At 36.6% G+C, this 18,329-nt stretch overlaps 1 protein-coding gene across 3 annotated transcripts; it reads left to right on the top strand.

The window, feature by feature from the left end:
* Positions 1–1,881: 1,881 nt before the first annotated feature.
* Positions 1,882–11,356, top strand: C8H3orf38 (chromosome 8 C3orf38 homolog). Of its 3 annotated transcripts, none has more exons than XM_007500753.2 (4): positions 2,196–2,333; positions 2,800–3,351; positions 7,201–7,436; positions 9,808–11,356. In XM_007500753.2, the coding sequence occupies exons 2-4, from the start codon at positions 3,231–3,233 to the stop codon at positions 10,489–10,491; spliced, it is 1,041 nt and encodes a 346-aa protein (XP_007500815.1). In that variant the 5' UTR covers positions 2,196–2,333; positions 2,800–3,230; the 3' UTR covers positions 10,492–11,356. The 3 variants fall into 3 exon arrangements, with proteins under 3 accessions (XP_007500814.1, XP_007500815.1, XP_056663093.1); XM_056807115.1 differs by having other exon boundaries at positions 2,800–3,357; XM_007500752.2 differs by lacking the exon at positions 2,800–3,351 and having other exon boundaries at positions 1,882–2,333.
* The last annotated feature ends 6,973 nt before the right edge of the window (positions 11,357–18,329 follow it).

Here is an 18,329-nt window from a genome sequence, read left to right as displayed (position 1 = left end):
TGTGTGGAATGGAGGTGTGGGGATAGGACTTTGAGGTGGATAGAAATGAGGGAGCGAGTGTCTGATTTAGTTCAGCAGCATTAGGGGCGTTCAGTATCACTAAATAGGAAAGTAGATGGAAGTATGTTCATCCTGGGGAATGAGTCCTTAGACAGAATTTCAGTTTCAGTTAGAAGGTTCAAGTTAGACTCCCCAAATTTCAGCACAACTTCACTCTCAAAATTGCAGCACAATTTCAACTACCCACCTTTGGTGGGCACGAGCAAGAAGGCACGGTGCTTCCAGCCAGGGAGCTTTCGTGTCCAGAAGCTAGGTAATCTGGCTCTGAGGCATCTGGAAACCTAGTGAATGAGAGACACAACGGTGAGAGGTCGTGTCTTTTCTGCAGCCTGGAAGGTCTGGCCATGATGCCTATCAGGAAAGAGTGAAAATATCCCAAATTCAGGCCTGTACAAAGTTTGGCAGAATTGCTGGGAGGAGAGAAAGGAGGTGGATGCGAAGACAAGCAGAGGGCAGCAGAGAAAGGAGCTTGGCACCTGGGAATCATAAGACCTGATTGTTCAACTTAACCTGGGGACAATGGAGAAGTCACTTCACCTCTGAGCTCCTGGAACTATATATGTAAAGGCTCTTATCTTTACTATATCATGTTCCATATTCTTTGCCTCTGGTTACAAATACCAGAATCAATCACTGATAAGCACTTAGTATCTTCCTATGTTTCAGGTACCACCCCAATTGCTAGAGCTAGAAATAAAAGAAACATTCTATGGAGGGAGCAATGTATACATATACAAACTATATAATAGGTAAATGGAAAGTAAAGGGGAGCGAGGAAGCACAAGCTGCTGGGAAATTAGAGGAAAGTTTCATATAAAGTTAGTGCTTTAGGAAAGTTTGGAAAAAGTGGAAATGTCCACTTTTTATTAGGAACTGGACAAATGTGAACATTTTAGTGTTCATTATACAGAATGGATTTTAGGACACAACTAGAACATGTATTACTTTATTTAAAAATATATATAATAGTAACAGCTTTGTTGCTTAACATTTTTCTCTTAAAATTTATTTATATATATATATATATGTATATGCTTTTCTCCAGAAACTTTTAAACCAAATATTTTAATGCATAAGATTACACATGAAGATTATTATGGGTGTGCTTTGTAAATACTTAACATGGGATGGGATTATGAAGGAAAACCATTGATTAGTAAAAATTAAAGATGTGGATTTCCTGGCCATCTAAGTTCAAAAGTACTTTGAAATTTATGCACCAGCCCTAAGTGGGCTGGAAAATGTTTTAACAAATGGGTCAATGAAAGAAAATACTCACAGGCACGATGCACTTTTAAGTTTAATATACATTATTATCATTTTCTCCATCTTTTCCTTGCATTACAAAACGAAGAATCAATTTCTGATTTGCAAGTTTTGCTTGATTTCCAGAAAGTTTAACAATGAGAGATAGCAGCTGGCTCCAGCACACCAGGATCCCACCTTAAGAACCCATAGTCCTCACATACATATTCCATATTATGTAGCTATGTCAAGATCTACGTAATCTTTATATAGAATATGTACATATTTTAATATATTTAAATACGTCTTTGGATACCTAACTATAAATATATGTATGTCTATGTCTATTGAGGAAATGTCCACCATCCAATGGGCATTTGGGACACATAATAGCCAAATTCTCTCGTCTCTAGACTCTGGGGTGAAAGAAGGAAGGGATTTAGGGAGATAGTACAAATCTGAAAAAACAAGCACAATTGTAGAGTCCACCTCGCAGGCGCATCCTGAATGGACATCTTCGACGTAGGTTACATTTCCGTCCCGCGGAACTTATTTCCTCTGTCAATGATTCACTTCCTGCACAAAGAGTCCCAAACAATTCGCGTGAACAGCTAGGTCATGGAGCCAGCCAGAAATTTAACGGATTGAGGGTTGTCTGTGGAAGGAAGGGAGGGACCTTATCCCATGGAACTTTAATTTAAGAACTCATGCCCCTGGGAGGACACCATTTAGTGACGCCCCACACCTCTCCGCGCAAGGCATATGTGGTGAAGGACTTCTGCGCATGGCGCGGAGGGAGGGTAGAAGAGATGAGACGAGCACTTCCGGTTACAGTTGCCAAGGTGGGCACCGGAGCAGTTGGGCCGGAGACGTCCCTCCCCACCCCCTGCCTGGGGGCAACATGTCGGGGCTGAACATGATGGAGCTTGAGGGTTGTCGAGACCTGCTAGGTCTAATAGAAACTCCCGATATCCTTGCGCTATGCGACACCATTACCAACCGCTTGGTTCAGCCCCAGAACCGCCAAGGTAAGGCTGGTCGGGCCAACCGCAGGTCGGGGGAAGCCACTTGAGGGTACCCTTTTCGCGCCCTGTTGTGGACTCGAGGCGGTGGGGGAGGGGCGGCGAGCCCAAGTTCTGGGAGCCAGGGAGCCAGCGCGCCGGCCCAGCCGCGGCGGGGCCTTGCCTAGCTCCTGGAACGCCCAGGCTGAGGCCCTCCTTTTGTGACGCTGCCGGGAAGAGTAACGTCATAGAGCCCGCCACAGGGCCGGGTCCCGCCGGGTGCCGCGCTTTAGTGCGCTTCAAACTGATCCTTCCCGCGCTATTGCGGGTGGTGTCTCAGGAATTTAGAATGGGACCCCCCATCCCCGGGCATTTTTATTTAACCCAGATAGATTTCGAGGGGATCCTTGAACTTGAATTTGGAAGGATGGGGAGAATACTTTATTTCCCTGACCTTGATTTCCTTCTTAATCCTGTGTATTTGTACCTTCAGCTTTTAGAAACCTAGTTCCGAGGAGTCCATAGACATAGCCTTTCTACTTACCCCGAAATCTGCACCAACTATCGCACTGTTTAAAGAGAAAGCTGAGAACTAGAGGGGGTGAAGTGACTTGCCCGAAATCAGAGGTGGGCTGGGGGTCCCCTGGCTGCATTTTGAACTCTTAAGGAGCGAGTTACAGAATTCGAACGTTGTCACCAAATACCTGGATGAGCCAGAGGAAGCCTGTTTACCATATGAAAAACTAAGGGATTTAAGACGACTTGCAAAGCGCAGCTGTAAATCTGATTAAGAAGTGGTCAGAATTTGAACTCGGGTCTAGGTGGCAAGAGCAGCTAGGGAGCGCTGGCCCTGGAGTAAGGAGATAAGACTTAAATCTGGCCTCATCCTCTTAATAACTGTGACTTTGGACAAGTCACTTAACTATGCTTCAGTTCTTTTATCCGAAAAATGATCTGGAGAAAGAAATGGCAAACCACCGCAGTATCTTTGCCAAGAAAACACGAAATTGGGCATCGTGTATAGAGCTTTGGACTTTGGAGTCAGGTAAATGTGAGTTTGAATTCAATTTAATAAACATTAAAGCCAAGCACTGCTAAGTGCTGAGAATATCAAAAGAGGCAAAAGACAGCCCCTGCCCTCAGAGGAAACTATGTGCAAGCAAATGTATACAGAGCAAGCAGTTTTAGAAAGGGAAAGCACTGGAATTAAGAGGGGTTAGGGAAATTTGAGTCCTGTGCCAAGCATTATCAGCTGTGTGGCTCTGGACAAGTCACTTGACTTCTCTATACCTCCTTTCCTTCATCTATAAAATGAGAAAGAACCTGGGTTTAATGATATCATTTTTGGTAAATGTTGGGTCATTTTACTTCTGGGGGCCTTTTTTTAAATTCATTTCTTAAATGAGAGGAGTTTTACTAGATCAGGAGTTCTTAATCTGTGACCCATGAATTTCATTTTAAAAAATAATTAGATAATTTTACATATACTTGGTTTCTTTTGTAATCCTATATATTTTATTTTTTGTTATTTAAAAAACATTCGAGGATTCCACAGGTTTCACAATTCTGCCAAAGGAATCTGATAATATAAAAATGGTTAACCTTTGACCCAGATAATCCCAAGAGAGTAGCCTTTTAAATAGTGTACTTTAATTCCTATTCCCACTATTGATGGTTAATTCTTTTCTACCTTGCCCTTGGATACCACACCCCTCCATTTGTTTTATCAGTTCAAGCATCATCCCTTGATTTTTCCACTGACCAAGTTAGACAAATCTATGTTGATTTTATGCAGTCTTATTCTAGTAAGTAAATGCTAGTTTCCAGTGAATCTATCCATTTTTTTGGTCATCTCAATCCTGTGTTGGAATGTGCACTTTTATGTGAAGTGTTCCTGTATTTAAGGACCAAATGTACATTTGGGCATGTTTCTGTTTGTTTTATTGTGGCACAGGGATTGACTCTGGTTGTAACTTTTTTGTTTCTATAAAATTGTATTGCACTGATTGAGTCATGTTATACAACTGGCATTTTCTGGTTTATTTTGGAGAATTTACCATTTCAAAATTGGTCATTATTGTGTAGTAGATATGCTGGGTAATCTTTGGCAAATCACTTCACATCTCTGGACCTCATTTTCCTCATTTGTGAACTGAGAGATTTAAAATAGTTATCTTCCAAGATCTCTTTCACCTCTAAATCAAAGATCTTATTTTGTAAATTTTATTATTAAATAAATTTGTTAGGTCTTTGCTTCCCTTTCTGTATTTGTGAAACAACAAGGATATCACTCTCATCAAGTTAAAGAAAACCATCTACTTATGAAGGAACATAGCATCTGCATGCTTCCCAGAAAAGAACGGGCTATGGATGTCCTTTTGAATCAGAGAAGAGTCATTGTCTGTGGCTTTGGGCACATCCTTAAGAAAGGCCACACTTCTCTTGTACTCAAGATGCGAACAGTCCCCTATGTCAATCGTAATCAGAACACACTCAGACTGTTCGGTGCTGGTTCTCCATTTCCTCCAACATGTTCTGTGCTGACTGACAACAAACTTGACTGAGCCTACTGCAGCAGTGGTTTTCTGCTGCTGAAGTTTCCCTTCCCTTCCATACCTCATTTGACCAAATGCTTCTGTTAGTTATAGTTACTACAGAACATTCTGATTAAAAAGAATTCTACTCAAGTAATCTTCTGGTAGCTTTTGGGTGTATTTTATGCTTTTTCTCTGTGTTTTGAATTCATGATTAGGTTTTCAGGACCCAAAATGGAAGGTTAAGTGCAATTCTCTGTCCTCTTAGAGAAATATCATTATTCTGATTCCATGTTAGGTTTTCCTTTAGTTGCTAAATTTCCATTTGGTCTGTTGTAGACATAAATTTTCACCCATTCAGCTTAAAGTGGGAAAATTCCTGTTCCTATAGTTCATCCTCATTTCATCCTTGTTCAGATATATTTATTATCCTGACCCTACTATTTCACAAAAAATGACATTTAAAAAGAAAGTTAAAATATTTTGAATTAGTACACAAAAAAAGATAATATCTAACAGCTTGATTCAAAGATTCTACTATTTTGTTTTAAACCTTTATCTGCTGCCTTAGAATCAATACTGTGTATTGGTTCCTACCCATAATTGAACCCTTCACAGTTCTAAGGCAGAAGAGTGGTAAGGGCTAGGCAATAGGGGTTAAGTGATTTATTTGTTCAGTGTCTGTGGCCAGATTTAAACCTAGGACTTCCCGTCTCAAGGCCTGGATCTCAATCTACTGAACCACCCAGCTGCCCCCCAAAGATTCTACTATTTATAAATATTAGGTAATTTTTGTTTTGTTTTGATACTATAGTTTGCATTGTTACAGCATTTACAGTGAGGAAGTTTCTTCTACCAATTTAGTTTTGAGGCTTATAAAACATGGGGGTTGGAAAGGATTGAGATTGAGAATTTCCTTGACTTGCTCAGAATCCCAGATGATTTCAACCCAAGGATTTATACTCTGAGAACGTTATGTTATATACCTCTTTACCTTTAAAAAGGGTTTATTTTCAAAATTAACAAATTAAGTTAAATTCTACATTCAGAGCAAATTATTTGTGTGAAACTTTAGTTTAGTTGTATTTTTGGAAATATTTGGAATATATTTGCATTTTTGGAATTTTTAAAAGAATTTTCAGTTTAACATTAGAGTATGTGCTATATACAAAACTTCTCACACACACACACACACACGATTTCATTTGATAATCACAACTGTATGAAACACTTAGTATTTTGTCCATTTTATGAATTAGGAAACTTGGACTCCAAGTTGATTGGCCCATGGTCAAAGAACCTGTTCTGGTTACTAATAAGAGTTAGAAGTCTAATTTGAGCTCATGCCTTTCCAACTTTCCAATTTCCAATTTTGTACTTTTTCCAGTATAATTTACTGACGCTTATTAGGATCCTATAAACTTGAATATTAGACTTAGTTTTGATCTCCAGCAATTTGACTTTGATACATCCATCATATGATGAAGTAGAGGCAATTCACAACTCCCACCTTGTCCATCTATACTGTTAAAATTTATGGTTGGACTGAATATATTTAAGAGTTTTGTTGCCAGGAATTTAATTAATTCCAAAGAGATTTTATTTACAATTTATTTACAAAATGTGGAAAGAGTAAAGCAAGAAGTCAAGAGAGAGGATAAGGTAATATATTTAGCCTAAACCCTAAGTAATTTACTCCTGGCCTCTGGCTCAAAAACTAGGCAGGGGAGTTTAGTCCTTAACCAGATAGACCTTGGCCCATGTAGCCCAAGACCTGGGGAAATTCACTTCAGAAAAATCCAGCAGTTAAATTTCACTCACCACGTGTCAGGTATATCCCTCTTATTTCTTATTTCACTGGTTAGCAATAATGGTCATTCTTCAAAAATCATTATTCAGCAGTTATATTACATTAAACAAAGTAAAAATATTTTCTTTATTGACTATATCTAGATATTTATTTGCTTTGATGAAGTAAAATTCACCAGATTTAAAATAAACAATTGTAAAATACCATGGTCCAAAATGGATTTGTTTTCAGAATAAAATTTTGAATAATTTTCTTTAAAAAATAAATATCTTAAATTTTTATTCTTGAAATTTTTTCTTTTAAGGAGACTGAGTGTAAATGTTTATCCTCTTTTTGGAAGCAGTTTTTAAAAACTTAAATATGGGGGCAGGGGGATCATGAATCATGGGAAAATATTCTAAATTTTAAAAAGGGAAAAAATTTAAATACAAAAAAATTTGTAGAGGAAGGAAAAACTTGAAAGCTAGAAATTTTCTATATTTTCATTTGGAAATTTTTATAGCAAAAGTCGTTTTAATTTTAACTTCATTTTTTGCATATTCTTTCCTAGATGCCATTCGTGCAATATTAGCTTACAGTCAAAGTGCTGAAGAACTTTTGAAGAGAAAGAAAGTGCACAGAGAAATCATATTTAAATATCTAGCAACAAAAGGAATAATTGTACCCCCAGCTTCTGAAAAGCACAATCTTATTCAGTATGCAAAAAATCACTGGAACAAGGAGTTGAACTTGGTGAATGAAACATGGGAGAGCGTTTCAAAGACAGACATCATACGATCTGAACAAGTTAAGATGATTTATTTTCTTTAAATTTTTATCTAATTTGGAGATAATGGAGAAATCTTAAATTTGGGGAAAATTATTATTGTTAGCTTTTAAAAAAACATTTCACTTTTTCTTCTTAAGAAATAAAGAACTTGACTCCAAGTTAGATTTTAAAGTGTTGTCTTAGATTGAGAAGTTGACTTGTCTATGGTCACACCTCATATATATCAGAAACAGGACCTGAATTCAGGTCTTCCTGACCACCAGGCAATATTATCTATCTTAATATGTCATGCTGCCTTTTAAATTTTTCTTGTTATTACATATTACATGAAATATTTATTTGTTTGCTATCTTAAAGGGTTTTTTTTTGGCCATTTAAATTCAATTAAAAAAAAAAGATGACTTAATTGTCCTTTGGGGATGTATGATTAAAAAGAAAAAAAAATTTTTTTGATAACCTGGGTTTCTGAAGAAGCATAACTATATGTAGTTAAAGTTTTATTCCAAATATGTGTTATTTCAGACAAGGAAATACAGTATTGCTATGGCAGTGTCATTCACTTTCAAGATACTTTTATACTTATATATAAACAATAGATTATATTAGTAATTTAATTAGGTGGGCACAAGACTTTTATTAAATAGGCCTTTAATTTAAAATTTTTTATTGTTGGAAGTAAAACTACATTTTAAAAAAATCTAAAAGAATAGTTCATTTTACTTACTCAAGTTATCATTTCTCTAGTTCAGATGAGGGACATTTTGCTTAATTTGTGTTCAGTGTGGGTAATGATTAAAAATAGAAATCCATGTCACATTATCAGTCTATTATACTTGGCCTTTGGAGGAGCTTAGACAGTTGTTAACTCCATGATCATCTTTTGACTGAATAGTTAAGAATGTTAACCTTGTGGTAATTGGAAGTAATGGCTCTTTTTAAAAATTAAGTTATTCTCTAGTAATGTGGCACTTTTTAAGCTATTACTGATGAACTATAAGTGAAGAACAGATGTAAAATTATAACTTTCAGCACCATGGTGTATCAATGAAAATGTTTTTATAGTATATACCTCCTAATCACAGAAATATTTAGGGTCCTTTTCTGCCTGAAAAATATTAGACTTTAGTTCTTACTTCTAGTAAGTTAGATCCCATGTAGAAATCTCATTTTCTAGTGCTTGATCTTTCTGGATCTTTTGAATTGACTATTGTCATATAGTCGTTTATGATAATATGTCTAAGTAAATTGAAACATATCTTGTATATACAATTTTCATTATTCAAAGACAATTTTGTTTAATTTCATTAAAGTAGTTTTAAATCTTAGATCACTCACTACTCCATACTTGAGCTATTCAATGTTTGTTATTGCTTTTGTTTTTTGAAATTAAATTAGTATATAAAATTTGCATAGGAATTTAAGGGCCAAATTAAAATTCTTAGAAAATTATTTTTTTTTAAACATATTCAGCATTATCAGCAACACTACCTTCCCTGAACATTACTGATAGTTTAGAGCCTCAGAAATTATTCTGTTACTTAGTTTTCAGATTAATTGACTGGTTTTTTTCTCTTAATTATTTTTTTAAATAGCCAACAAAATTGTAAAGTTTCTAGAATCATAGATGTGTAGAGCTCAGCTCAGCCTCATCTTTTTATAGATGAGGGAATTGAAGTCTAGGGAGGAAATAAGCATCAGTGTTAGGATTTGATTCCAGATCCTTTTGATTCCAGTCATTGTTTTTTCACTGTACCATACTATCCAGAAAAATTTTTTGTGTGTTCTAACATTTTTGGTCCATAAACCTGCTCCTTAATATGGATCGTTGATCTTATTGTGTAGACTATTCCCTACAATAGTGAAGATCATATGTGTGTATGCCTGCCCCATTCTGTCTAACTCTTGTCCATGTCCTTGAGTTCACCATAGGAAATCCACTCCAACTTCATAATTTTTCTTATTTTCTCCTGACATCACTATTATTATATTGGAGTATACATAGTCTGTCAGTTCAGTAGTTTTCTCGTGCTGTCATCTTTTATTTTTCAATGATTTATTTCTCTGATGACAACCTTTACTTTAGTTTTTTTAATTCTTTGTTATATATTTGTTAGGCTGTAGTGTTCCACAAGTCAAAGCCATAGTATAGAGCCAGTAGAATACTGACATTAAAAACAGATTAGCCTTTTTTTCTCAGAGAAGTTTTGAGAATATTAAAGGAGGTTTGTAATTGTGAGATCATGAGATCTTTCCTCTTATTTAATTTTGGGCCCAGGTCATTAATCATTTATGGTCTGTCAGAGGCACATAGTTTACTGTTTTCATTAAACTTAGGCTATTAAATTGGATTATTAAATAAACCTAACTTAGATTTTTCTTTACTGACAGGAAAAAGGAGAAAAAGAATATGAACAATTTGACGAGTGTTACAAGTTAGGAGAAGAATTTTGCCAGTGGTTCTTTGAGCTTCTCAACTCTCAGAATCCTTTATTTGGACCCCCCCAAGAACAATGGGGACCACAGCACTTCTGGGATGATGTCAAGCTAAAATTTTGTTACAATACATCAGAACAAAATGTGATAGACTATTATGGTTCAGAACTGGTGAGCCTTCGTTTACTATCTCTGGTGAAAGAAGAGTTTCTTTTTCTTAATCCTAACCTAGATTGCAATGGCCTGAAGTGTGTAGCTACTCCACATGGATTAGTTATAGTTGCAGTTGCTGGCACTGTCCACCGAGGCAGCGTTTGTTTAGGTATCTTTGAACAAGTATTTGGACTCATCCGCAGTCCTTTTCTAGTAAACACTTGGAAAATAAAATTTGTCAATCTGAGGATTGTTGGACAGAATTCCATTGAATCTGGAGTGACAGTGGAAAAACCTTCAAATACACTGGGATGCAGTGCAGGAGAACCGTATAATGGAAATGGAACAACGTGTAGTAGAAATGAAGCATTGCTTACTGAAACCTCTGCTTTGTGTGGTGGAAATGAAAACCAGGCACCATGTCGTAAAAATGAGGCATCATTTCATGCGTGTCAACTGGAATTAACTAATCCTCCAAAACAATGAGTACATCAGTATGTCTAATTAAAAAACCTTTTTATTCAGAATCTCTTCAGCTTATGTGGTACCAGTATTGCTCAAATGATTTCAGGTTTGCAGGGTTTGTCTCAATTGAGATACTTTTGTTGACTATAGACTAAAAATTAATGGTCAATACTTATCTCTTTCCACTTCGGTTTGGGCAAATATTGTGAGATTTTGATGAAGTTCATCAAATAAAATCTCACTTTAGATTTTATAGTTAATAATGTGCCTTAGAAATCAAGTGAGTTTCATTTTATATTTCTGAAATTCTAATTCTTTCAAAATGTCTTTATAACAGAGAAAAATGTGTAATGATGTGACTATTTCCTTGCTAAGTTCTTATTTTAAGTTGTATATATGTGTAGTTGGATGTTTCGGAAGCATGTTTCATTGAGCAGCTGTAATGGAAAGCAAAGTGGTCATTTCCCCATTTGAGTTTCTGAATGGTAGCCTTCATACAAAATCAGAAAATTGAGCTACTGGATGACAAACTCTTATATTTATTTATTAAGGGAAAATTCTAGGGGTCGGTGCTATGACTATTCATTGTGCAAACATCACAAAATTAAAACATCAAAACATTTTCTCAAACTATTTTGGCAGAATATATTGACACATATTGATTTCAAAATGAGCAAACACTGATCCTTATTCATGCCTAGTTGATAAAAGAGGCAGCTTTTCACTACAACACCTTTCTATTCTAAAATCATCTTAATTAGCCTAAATTTTTTTAAAATAGTAAATTCTACTCTCAAGGTTTTTTTGGTGGGGTTTTTTGCTTAATTTGTGATATACACTTTTGAGTTATATACTTCAATTGCCATAAATAAAAAATGAAAACAAATTAATTGGCTTACATTCCTCTTCATTTAACAGTTTGCTGATTACCCAGGATTTAATCTTAAACCAATGAAAGAAATCTTTAGAGTGTATGTAAGTAATTCTAGAAATCAAGAGAAGTTCCATTGTATGTAATTGTAAATGATATTAACATATTTAAATTGGAAGCATTATGTTTATGGCAAGAAATATAGGCTGACTAATAATAAAATTGAAATTAAAAGTAATGTTTTTTAGGTATTAAACTGTAAAAAAGCATTAAGACTTCATTGAAGAACAACGAAAAGTTGAAATGCAGAGGTAATTAAACAAAATTCTATTGGTACTTTTAATTTTTTAATTATTTTAATTATTTTAATTTTTCTATTGGAATTTATTTCTTTGGTCAATTTAGAACATTATTCCTTGCTTACAATAATAACATTATTTCTCTCCCTCCCCTCTGCCCACCCTTCCCACAGCTGACGGGCAATTTCACTGGGTATTACTTATGTCCTTGATCAGAACCTATTTCCATGTTGTTGGTGTTTGCATTAGGATGTTCATTTAGAGTCTACATCCCCAATCATATCCCTGCAACCCCTGTAGTCAAACAGTTGCTTTTCTTCTGTGTTTTCTACTCCCACAGTGTTTCCTCTGAATGTGGATAGTGGTTTTTCTCCTAGATTCCTCCAAGTTGTTCAGGGTCACTGCATTGCCACTAATGGACACGTCTGTTACATTCAATTGTACCACAGTGTATCAGTCTCTGTGTACAATGTTCTCCTGGTTCTGCTCCTTTCACTCTGCATCAGTTCCTGGAGGTCATTCCAGTCTCCATGGAATTCCTCTACTTTGTTATTCCTTTGAATCCAATAGTATTCCATCACCAACATATACCACAATTTGTTCAGCCATTCCCCAATCAAAGGGCATCCCCTCATTTTCTAATTTTTTGCCACCACAAAGAGCGCAGCTATAAATATTTTTGTACAAGTCTTTTTCCTTGTTATCTCTTTGGGGTACAAAGCCAGAAGTGTTATGGCTGCATCAAAGGGCAGACAGTCTTTTAGAACCCTTTGGGCATAGTTCCAAATTGCCCTCCAGAATGGTTGGATCAATTCACAACTCCACCAGCAATGCATTAATGTCCCCACTTTGCCACATCCCCTCCAGCATTCATTACTTTCCTTTGCTGTCATGTTGACCAATCTGCTAGGTGTGAGGTGATACCTCAGAGTTGTTTTGATTTGCATCTCTCTGATTATAAGAGATTTAGAACACTTTTTAATGTGCTTATTAATAGTTTTGATTTCTTTAACTAAAAATTGCCTATTCGTGCCCCTTGCCCATTTATCAATTGGAGAATGGCTTGATTTTTTTTGTACAATTGGTTTAGCTCCTCATATATTTGAGTAATTAGACCTTTGTCAGATGTTTTTGTTATGAAGATTGTTTCCCAATTTGTTGCTTCCCTTCTAATTTTGGTTACATTGGTTTTGTTTGTACAGAAACTTTTTAATTTGATGTAATCAAAATTATTTTACTTTTTGTGACTTTTTATATCTTGCTTGATTTTAAAATCTTTCCCTTCCCAAAGGTCTCATATGTATACTATTCTGTGTTCACATAATTTATTTATAGTTTCATTCTTTAAGTTCTAGTCATTCACCCATTCTGAGTTTATTTTGGTGTAGGGTGTGAGGTGTTGATCCAAGCCTAATCTGTCCCACACTGTCTTCCAATTTTCCCAGCAGTTTATCGAATAGTGTATTTTTATTCTAAAGTTGGGATCTTTGGACTTGTCATAGACTGTCTTGCTGAGGTCACTTACCCCAAGTCTATCCACTGATCCTCCTTTCAGTCTCTTAGCCAGTACCAAATTGTTTTGATGACTGCTGCTTTATAATATAGTTTGAGATCTGGGACTGCAAGGCCACCTTCCTTTGTATTTTTTTTTTCATTATTTCTGCTCTTTTGCACTTGTTTCCAATGTTTTCATGGCCTAATACATGGTCAGTTTTTGTGAATGTACCATGTGCTGCTGAAAAGGTATATTCCTTTTTGTCCCTATTTATTTTTCTACAAATATCTACTAACTCTAATATTTCATTCACTTCTCTTCTTTCTTATTTATGTTTTGGTTTGATTTATCTAGTTATGATAGAGGAAGGTTAAGGTCTCCCACTAGTATAGTTTTTCTATCAATTTCATCCTTGAGCTCCACTGGTTTCTCCTTTAGAAATTTGGATGCTATGCCATTTGGTGCATACATGTTGAGTAGTGATATTTCCTCATTGTCTATACTGCCTTTTATAAGAATGTAATTACCTTCCCTATCTCTTTTAACTAGATTTATTTTTACTTTGGCTTTGTCAGATATCATGATTGCGACTCCTGCCTTCTTTTTATCAGTTGATGCCCAATAGATTTGGTGCCATCCTTTTACTTTCACCCTATGTGTATCTACCTTTCTCGTGTGTTTCCTCTAGACAGCATATGGTAGGGTTTTGGATTCTAATCCATTCTGCTATTCGCTTGCTTTTTATGGGTGAGTTCATTCCATTCACCTTCAGAGTTATGTTTATCAGCTGTGTATTTCCCAGCATTTTTATTTCTACTCCTAGTTCTACCTTTTCTTCTTATTTCCTTCTACACCAATGTTTGTTTTTAATCAGTCCCCCTGGTTCTCACCCTTATTTTACTTTCCTTTCTACTCCCCTCCCTTCTTATTCCTCCCCCTTATTTTCTTTGCAGTCTTTTTAAAACTATCCCCCCAACCCTCTCCCTCCCTTGTACTGCTTCCCTCCCCACCAGTCCCATGTGTTACTGTTCTACTCCCCTATAGGGTGCAAATCTATTCACTGCCCCAATGGATTAGATTGTTCTTCCCTCTTTGGGTCAATTTCAATACATGTAAGATTTGAGTATTTCCTATCTCCAACCTCTTTACCCTTCCAGTGTATTGATGTTCTCCCCCCCCCCCCATGAGCTTCTTTGTGACATGTAAATTTACCCCCTTTTGTTTCTTTTCCCATTTCTTTTAGTATTAACCTCTTTTTTTTAGCTCTAGTTGTGTATATATATATATATATATATATATATATATATATATATACACACACACGTATATGTATTATGCATACAAATGTCTACATACATATTTATGTCTTCTCATGTCACTGTTCCCTCTAAATGTAATGCTTCTAGCTGCCCAGGTGATAACAATTTCTAAGAGTTACCAATGATCTCTTTTCTTATAGGGATACATAACATTTTAACTTATTGGGTCTCTTAAAAAAAGGTTTTTGTTTGTTTTGTTTTTCTTTTTTCTCTCTTTTTAAAAAAATTATCTTTTGATGATTCTCTTGAGTTATGTGCTTGGGCATCAAATTTTCTATTCAGGTCTGGTCTTTTCTTTACAAAGGCTTGGAATTCTTCTATTTTGTGGAATGACCATACTTTCTCCTGTAAGAATATAGTCAGTTTTGTTGGGTAGTTGATTCTTGGTTGTAGACCTAGTTTCCTTGCTTTCCAGAATATCATATTCCATGCCTTTTGGTCCTTCAGTGTAGATGCAGCCGGATTCTGTGTTATTCTACCCTGTGGTTCCATGGTATCTGATTGACTTCTTGTTAGCTTGTAATATTTTTTCTTTGGTCTGATAGTTCTTGAATTTGGCTATAACATTCCTGGGTGTTGTCAGTTGGGGATTAAGTACAGGAGGTGATCTGTGGATTCTTTCAATCTCCTCTTTTCCCTCTTGTTCTAGAATATCGGGGCAGTTTTCTTGAATAATTTCCTGTAGTTTTTTCCTGTAGTCCAGGCTTTTTATTTTTGTCATGGCCTTCTGGTAGACCAATGGTTCTTAAGTTGTCTCTCCTGGAAAGATTTTCTAAACCTTCTGTTTTGTGAATGAGATGTTTTGTATTTTCCTCAATTTTTTCATTCTTTTGGTTTTGTTTTATAGTGTTCTGCTGCCTTGTGTGGTCACTTAATTCTAGTTGTTGTATTCTGGTTCTTAAAGACTGGATTTCATCCCTGGCTTTGGTCATCTTTCTGTTCTGATTTTCTTTGGAGGTCATCTTTCATTCTCTTTACCTCCTCTCTTAACTCCTTTGCCTATCTTTTATCTCCTTTGCCTCATTTTCAAGCTGGTTGATTTCGGCTTTTGAGACACTATTTTTTGTTTCCAGATGACATCTTAGTTTTTAAGTTCTTTTCCTAATTGTCTTCAGCCTCTCTTAATTGTGTTTTGAATTGCATTTTGAGTTCTTCCAAAACCTGTATCCAATTCGCTGGGATTTCTGTTTTATTGCATTATGATCCCTCTTCCTTGTTTCCATTTGCTCTTTGTTCATTGCCTGTACAGAAGCTGTCAATTGTAATTTCTTTTTTCTTTTTCTGTTGTTTGCTCATGTTTACCTCTTCTTTGCTCCCCATAGTTGTCTGTGTTCTTGCTCCTCTCAGTTTTTTGATTTTGGGGTTTTCTGTCAGTCTCCCCTCTTAGAGCTTTGACAGAAGATCTCTCCGTGCATTCTGTGGGGGAGGGTTGATGGAGTTTGAGCTTCCCTGTCCTCTGTAGGCTTTTGATTGGATTAAAGTCCAGCAGTCAAGTAGGGATGTTGGAGCTTGGCCTTCCCTGTCCTCTGAAGACTTTTGATGGGATTAAGTTCAGCTGGATTGGGCTGCATATGCTCTGGGGCCAAAACCTCCTGGAAGGCTGGAGCAATATGGAGTGTCTCAGCCATCTTGTCCAGGCTGCCAACGCTATGCTCCCTCTCCAGCTCCTTCTCTGCCACCTGTGTTCGACGCTCTGACCCTGGCACAGCCCTGCCCACAAGGTACACTCTCCAGACCAGAGCCTTTGCCTGCCCAGAGGTTCCCTCTGCCGCTGGAGGCTTAGTGCTCTAGGTGGCAGAGGGGGCCTGGGACCTTCCTTCTGCCTTCCACTTAAACCCTAGTGTTCTCGGATTCTGGCTTTTGAGGGGATGTACCTTTTGAGTTGAGTCTAGCTGGAGGTTTCCTTTGCTCTGTCTTGTTGTTAGGTTTGATTTTCAATCCCCTGGGAGCATTCAGTTTGTGATCGGTAAGGAAGGGTATTCAGAGGTCTGAACTTCAGCTGCTTCTAGGCCACCATCTTGACTCCTCCTCTATTTGTAATTTTTAGATATACTGAATAGACTTAATTTACAGATATATCTTCTTATTTAATAAGTCTTGGAGAGTTGATAACCAAGATAAAGGAAAATGTTTTAAATATTAATAATTTAATGTGATTTGAGATGAGAGTAAAATAAAGGGTTGATAGTATTATCCCATATATATTCATCAGGTAAACTTTCACATTCTTGTTTTCACCCCATCTCACATCTTTAAATTTTGAAAGAACTAAAAAGAAAATTCTTAGAGATACTAAATTAAAAGCAAAGCTATTGGAAGTATAGAACTAAAGATTAAAAAACAGGTATATTTAAATAGGATGCTATTGTTAGATATTCCAACCTCAAGCAGCAGGAATAATATCTTGTTCATCTCTATCCCCCACATAAGATGCCTTGTATATAATAGGTGTTCAGTAAATGCCCGTTGAAGAAAGGAAAGGTAACATTCAATTGAAAATTGAGTCGCAGTTCTGTTTAAGCCATTGTTAAAATGACCTTGGGGCTATTTATTAGGAAGAGGAGAAGCAGCATGGGGAACTGGGTAAATCTCTGTCCTTAAAGTTAGGATGACCAGGTTCTGCTTCTGACATATACTTTTTATGATCCTGGAAAAATCACTTGTTTTCTCCATGCCTCAGGCAACTTTCTTAAGGCTATATATATATTTCAGAACAATTGTTAATCTACAAGAGTTTCTTTGCCTGCTGATACTAGGGAGCTCCGTCTACGGATAACAGCACAGGTCCAGATTTCTTCCCCTTTGAGAGAACTAATATTTAGTAGAGAAATAGTACACACATAATTTAAGGTGGATTATGCCTCAAAAGAATGAAAAACATTAACATGAGCATATAGGCAAACTAGATTAGACATAAGAGAGAGCATCTAGTGATCTTGGAAGATTTCAAGTCAGCAGACCTGGATTAATAGCTATATCTTGAGGTACTGAAAGATCTGCCTATTGTAATGTTGAATCATCAGTGATGTTTGAAAGATTGTGGGGAGTGGATAAGGTGTGCCACAGGACTGAAAACAGTCAGATGTCCTAAAGGAAGGAAAATAGTGCAAATTCTAGGTCTACGAATGAGATGGGGGGGAAATTGAGACGATTTTGCTAGGATAGTCTGGCAACATCCAAAGAAGTAGATCGTACCCACTCAGAGCTAGCATGGCTACATGAAGAAGGCATGCCAAACGAATGCCTTTTCTTTTATTGACAGCTATTAGACTGATGGATAAGTAATGCTCTGGATTTACAAAAGTTTACCTAACACTCGAAGCAACCGACAACATTTTTATGCTTTCTGTGTGGACAAAGTGGATCAACGTGAGCTGGAAGACAGTAGAAAGGTGGTTAAATGACTCTACCAGTTAAGTCAATACTAGCTTCAAAACGCATCGTTAGGAGAGTGCCTGTGGATCTAGGCTTGGGCTTGTACTAGTTTAACCTTTTTGGTTAATTACTTGGTTGAAGACATAGAGGGCTTACTTGTCAAATTTGTAAATTATGCAAAATTTTTAAGGAAAGCTAGCACTAGACAAGAGGAGTTAGGATGAGAAAAGAGCTCAATTGCCTAAGTAAATGGCTACATCGAATAGGAGGAAACGTCTAAAGAATAAAGGCCTGCCCTCAAAAAATCTACCAAGTTTGAAGATGAGGTTTCAGTGAGTTGAAAGTTCAGTATGATTTAACAGGAAGGAGACACGGCAGCTGGTCATGACTGAACAACAGCCCAGCAGTCATAAATGCTAATAATGCAGCTTTAGGGAAAGTAACCAGAACGCAGGCAGGAAGAGCCCACTTGCACTCCCCAGTCACTAAATCTAAAGTAT

Source organism: Monodelphis domestica, chromosome 8, assembly GCF_027887165.1.
Source record: "Monodelphis domestica isolate mMonDom1 chromosome 8, mMonDom1.pri, whole genome shotgun sequence".
Taxonomy (NCBI): Eukaryota; Metazoa; Chordata; class Mammalia; order Didelphimorphia; family Didelphidae; genus Monodelphis; species Monodelphis domestica.
The sequence above is the reverse complement of the archived record's forward strand: the minus strand, read 5'-3'. Positions and strand labels throughout refer to the sequence as shown.